The 5,348-nt window shown below is 64.4% G+C and overlaps 2 protein-coding genes across 2 annotated transcripts; one reads left to right on the top strand and one right to left on the bottom strand.

The window, feature by feature from the left end:
- Positions 1-479: 479 nt before the first annotated feature.
- MNEG_12174 (dTDP-4-dehydrorhamnose reductase) lies at positions 480-2,670 on the top strand (the record flags this gene model as incomplete). The annotated part of the gene is made up of 5 exons (XM_014039353.1): positions 480-677; positions 1,034-1,213; positions 1,524-1,771; positions 2,103-2,303; positions 2,544-2,670. The coding sequence occupies 5 exons, from the start codon at positions 480-482 to the stop codon at positions 2,668-2,670; spliced, it is 954 nt and encodes a 317-aa protein (XP_013894807.1).
- Positions 2,671-4,057: 1,387 nt separating this feature from the next.
- Positions 4,058-5,040, bottom strand: MNEG_12175 (enolase; the record flags this gene model as incomplete). The annotated part of the gene is made up of 3 exons (XM_014039354.1): positions 4,058-4,117; positions 4,499-4,628; positions 5,000-5,040. 3 exons carry the CDS (start codon positions 5,038-5,040, stop codon positions 4,058-4,060), a joined length of 231 nt encoding a protein of 76 aa, XP_013894808.1.
- Positions 5,041-5,348: the final 308 nt, after the last annotated feature.

Here is a 5,348-nt window from a genome sequence, read left to right on the forward strand (position 1 = left end):
ACTGTTGCGTGGGAACTTCACCTTGGCTGCCGAGCAGCTCGACCCTCTCATCTACTGTACCCAGGTTCGCCCTGCAGTGATGTCAGCAAATGCCTGTGGTGGCCCAAACCCATGAAGGCTGCCTTAGCACGTGTAAATGTTGGCATGCGAGCATTTCTGCTGGTTTGTGCATGGCAGGCAGCAGGATGCTGCCGCGTACCGTAGCTTCTGTTCGTCACCTGGTGACGCCTTCACAGTTGTCGGTGCGCGCCTTGCAAGCTTGGTCGACCACAATTATACAGTATGTGCGGGCAGGGATACCCCACTCGCTTTGTGCACTCTGCTGCTTGCCGCACTTGTTCCTTCGGATCCCCGGTGAGACGGTGACGGCCGACTACGACTCCAAGGTAGTTGAGGTATCCTTTTATGTGCGCAATGGATCGACGAATCTATCAAAATTTCCAGGACCGTCGTCAGTTGCTGTGATCTGCGGTTGCACGATGAAGGAGCTCACAATTTTCGTAACGGGTGGCAGCGGCTATCTTGGCAGCCACCTGATCGCGCACCTGCAGCACGAGGGCGGCTACAGGATCGGCTACTCATTCCTGACAAACGACGTGCCGCCTGGGACGTTTGGCGATGCGCACGGGTGCCGCGTCGACCTTGCGACTGGAGAGGGCCTCGACAGCGCCTTTGAGGTGTGCCGCATGCAGCGATTGCCCGCGGCTCGCCCCCATGTGATCGCCCGCGCGCCAGGTGCATGGCCACTCGACGGTTGCAGGCGTCCAGCTGCAGGGGCGGTAGCGACCCGCGCGCCGGCTGGGCGTGTCGCGCGGCACGTGCGTAACTGTGCTCAGCTCACACAGTTGCCAGGCCGCACACTCAAGCACTTGTGCAAACCGATGTTAATCGACTGCCTGCCAGCACTCGCGAGTGCGTGCACACACGCGTACACATGCCCAAACACACACACACACACACACACACACACATGCCCCCCCCCACACACACACACATACACACACGCACGCATGCACGCGCGCGCGCGCGCCAGGCGCTCGGCCCCGTCGACGTCGTCGTCAACACCGCCGCCATCTCCCAGCCCGCGCTGTGCGAGAAGGACTATGCGCGCGCGCGCGCCGCCAACGTGCCCGAGAAGCTGCTCGACGCCCTGGAGCGGCAGAGGCGGGCCAGTGGCGTGGAGGCCCTCCTAGTGCACATATCCACAGACCAGGTGCGACGACAGGGGCGGCGCCGCGCCGCGCAGCCGAGCCCAGCCCGGGAAGCTGCAAGGCGCCTTGCATGAAGCTGCTGCCGCCGCCACGCACGGGCGACGGGCGCGGCCACGCTCGCTCCCCTACTGCCGCAGCAATCAGGAACCGCAGGGATGCGGGACCCCCTGCCACCTTTTTGGCACGAAGCAGGCCGTACAGCGGCGATGCATCCCCCGTCCTGCCAAGCGCTAGCCAGCCGCGTGCCCGCACCCTCGCCAAACCCGCCACGCCGCTCACCAGCCAACCCGCCCCTTCAACGTCCGCGAGCAGGTCTACGAGGGCAGCCGCGCCCACTGGTCCGAGGCCGACCCCACTGCCCCGGTCAACGCCTATGGCCGCAGCAAGCTTGAGGCAGAGGAAATCATCCGCGCCCGCTGGCCGCGCGCCGTAGTGCTGCGGGCCAGCCTCATCTATGGGCCGCAGCCGCCGTTCCCCGTGGGGCGCCCGCTGTTCGTGCAGTTTGTGGAGGATTCGCTGCGGCAGGGCAAGCCCACAAAGTTTTTTGCAGACGAGTTCAGGTGGGCTCTGGTGCGACAGCCTGAGCGGCAGGCGTTTAGGATGCTCGAAGCTTGTGGAGGGGGTCTATGGGTACATTTGCTAAGCAGTAGTTTATAGCTAATCAACCATTCAGACTCTCGTAAGTATTTGCTTTTTGACCCCTCATTTGGTCTGAACGGCGGCATGGCCGCCAGCCGGCAGCTGCTCGGCAGCTGGCCGCCTCGTGCCTGGCGGCGTCGCGCTGAGGAGCTGGTAGGACTGCCACCCCAGCCGCGCGCACACCGCGATGGCGCTTGTTCCGCTCGCCGTTCCAAACGCGCTCCCCCGCGGCTTTGGTCCCCACTGCCGCAGGTGCCCCGTCTTTGTGTTCGACATTTGTCGCGTCGTCGCCCACCTCGCCCGCCTGCCGCCGGGCGCGCCCGCCCACAACACCTACAACCTCGGCGGCCCCGACCGCATGAGCCGCGTCGACATGGCGGTGGCGGTGGCGCGGCACTTTGGCTATGATCTGGGCGCCATCGTCTCCATACCCAGCGCCGAGGCCGGCGACAGGTGCGGGGCCGCGGCTCTTCGGCTTCCAGCACACGCATGGGGGCCAGCGGGTGCCCGACTGGACTGTCACCACCTCCAGGCAGCCAGTGCCTGCCCCTCTGTTGGAAGCAACTGCAACCGATCGAGAAGACGGCGATGGCAAACCTCGGCTTGCACAACTCGCGCTCTGCACCCTGTTCCCCACTCGCCGCCACCAACCGCCGCCACGCCGCCACCGCCCTGCCGCCCCACCCCTCACAGGGGCTACCAGAGCCCCCCAGACATATCGATGGTGATGGACCGCCTCAGGCAGGACCTGCCCTCCATCACGCTGACGTCATTCGCACAGGGCCTGGCCCTCATCTTCCCAAACCCCCCGAAGCAGTAGTCAGGCGGGCGCATCAGCCCTTCTTGCGTAAACCCTGGCACTGATGGTTAGAATTGCTCCAATAATTCTTCCTGGTCGCATGATTGTCTTGTGGACTTTGTTCAGTCTTTTGCCATTAGACCCCAGGTGTTGGTGTCTTTCGTCTTCTCAGGAGGGGATCCCTGTGCCCTTGGTCGTGGGCGCCACCAGCATACCTTGCATGCTCAACGCGCCCTTTCCTGCCCGTTGACAAGACGGGCGGTGCTTGGGCAGCATCACTGTGCTAGCGTGCAGGTTGCAGCTCAGAGAGAACCAAACTTTGGAAACTCATTGAGACTACCAGCAGCGTAATTGATGCGTCGGTGGGCCTGGTGCAATAGTCACTTGCGGGCGGGGCTCTGTCGGCTCAGCAGTCCGTTTTCGCGGGGCGCAGGGCGGCTGCATAGCAAGGGCATGGCCCCCAAAAGTAACCACAGTATGTGCCCCTTAACCGTCCAACGACAAAGTCTTGCCTTTGGGGCGCGCGTGACAACATGTATGGAGTCAGGCAGTTCATCTTTGCTGCCGTGGCATCCAGATGTGGCACCATCATGATCCTGCAGTTGGACTGCGGCTGACCAGAAGGTCTGAGAGGCTGGCCCAAGTCTCCATGCAGCAGCCCGGCCAGAATGGGAGAGCAGCGAGGCCAGCACCACACCACACGCACTGGATACCCCCCTTGAGGGCGCCTGGCCGTGGCTGAATCTGGCTCGGGTGCAACAGGGTGCGGTGCTCGGTGCGCGCCTGAAGGAGGATGGGCACCGATGGGTGACCCCTTGGCAACAGAGCAGTATACGCCAGGCCGTGCCCCGACACATACCTGTTACCAACAGCACCTCACACGTCAGAATGCTGACGGCCTGACTGAACGTGGCGCGTCGCTCTCGAGCTGAGCATCACGACCTGGCCGGCGTTTGTACTGCAGCGCGCTGTGGCACCTTGACAACGCTGTGCACCTGTACATAATGATGAGTCGTTTTCAGACCTTGCACATCAGGCGCTGCGGTCACCGCTCTGGCCCCATCAAAATAGACTCGTCTCCCCCTCCACTGCTGGCTGGTTGTTTGCTCGGGAAGCATTCAGACGACAAAAGATGAGGGCAACACAATTACACAGGGTTGTGTGTGCGAGGTCAAATTCGAAAACGCGAGGGAAGGCGGCGCATCGCGCATCGCCCATTCCTGTCCCTGCACAACAGCGCTGCTGCCAACAAACAAGCTGCGGCCGCACCCCCTGAAACGCCGCTTCCGCCCTCGCGTCGGCACCGAGCCAGGGGCCGTCGTCGCGACGGCCGCCCCGGCCGTGTCGCCCGCGTGCGTCGGCGCGTGTGCATGCGTGGCGGGCGCGTGCGTGCGCGCTATGCATGTGCTCAGTTGATGGCGATGTGCCTGTAGTTCTCGCCCGCGTAGACCGCCGCGTCCCCGAGCTCCTGCAGTGGTGAGGGTAGCAATGGGTGGGGTTGAGGGGTGGGGAGTGGGGCCGGGAAGAGGGGGGAGGGGTCCAGGAGAGGGGCCTTGAGGCTGCCAGACAGTGCGCAAGCGCGCGTGCATCACCGGCAGGGGTCGAGCCGGCGCGCAGCCAGGACGCCAGCGCGCGACCGCCCGCATGCAGCTGGAGCGGGATGCAGTCCCCGGACAGCCAAGCACTGTGCAAGGACGCACCGGCTACCAAGGCGCGGCCTGCCGCCAGGACAAGCATGCCTGTACAATGCTGGCGTCACCGGCAACCATAAAACCAAACCCCAGGCCCCGCATGTAACCCCCGTTTCGGCGGAAGCATCCCTTGTTCTGCCCTCGAAAAGCGCGCGCACCTCCTCGATGCGCAGCAGCTGGTTGTACTTGGCCAGGCGCTCCGACCTGCAGGGCGCGCCGGTCTTGATCTGGCCGGTGGACAGGCCCACCGCCAGGTCAGCGATGAAGGTGTCCTCGGTCTCACCAGACCTGCCGGGTTGGTTTGACACCGCATTGGAAGGTCGTGAGCCAGCAAGTAAATAGTAGAGTTTTGCGGGTGGATTGGCTGAGGGACGGGCTGAGGGCTGTTGAGGTACCAGGCGGCCCTCGGGTTCCAGGGCGCCAGGGAACGCCCTGACAACCTTAAACCCTCAACCCTACAGGAACATGCCTCCGAAGCGCGCGGCCGCCGTCGCTGCCCCGTGTGGCAGGCAGGTCTTCAGAGCGTGCCGGCGTGGCCGCCGCTGGCGCCTTCCTCTGTGCCTTGTGGCGCCCTGGCGGCTTTGGAGGGTTTTGAGCCCTCAACCCTGGACTAAGGATTGAACCCTCGAACCCAAAACCCTGCGTCCTTGCAGCCGCACCTGTGAGAGGCCATGACGCCCCAGCCCGCGGCCTTGGCCATCTTGACGGCCTCGATGGACTCGGATATGGACCCGATCTGTTTTTATTTTGGGGGGGGGGGGAGGTGGGGTTGGATGGTGGATGGTTGGGGAGGGAAGAGATGCGGCACGTGTCGCAGGGTCGTGGCAGGGCGCAGCGGAGGAAAAACAAGCGTGCGGCTGCTCGGGAGGGTTCAGGCTGCCGCCTTGCCCCCGCAGGGGCGTCGTCGCCGGGACTGTGCGCCCCGGCAACCAACGCCGCCCGGACCGGCGCGGCGGCTCCTTGCGCGGCCCCCCGCTCGTGACGACCCCCCATGATCCGACGCACGGC

The sequence above is a fragment of the Monoraphidium neglectum genome (assembly GCF_000611645.1).
Source record: "Monoraphidium neglectum strain SAG 48.87 unplaced genomic scaffold scaffold03104, whole genome shotgun sequence".
Classification (NCBI taxonomy): domain Eukaryota; kingdom Viridiplantae; phylum Chlorophyta; class Chlorophyceae; order Sphaeropleales; family Selenastraceae; genus Monoraphidium; species Monoraphidium neglectum.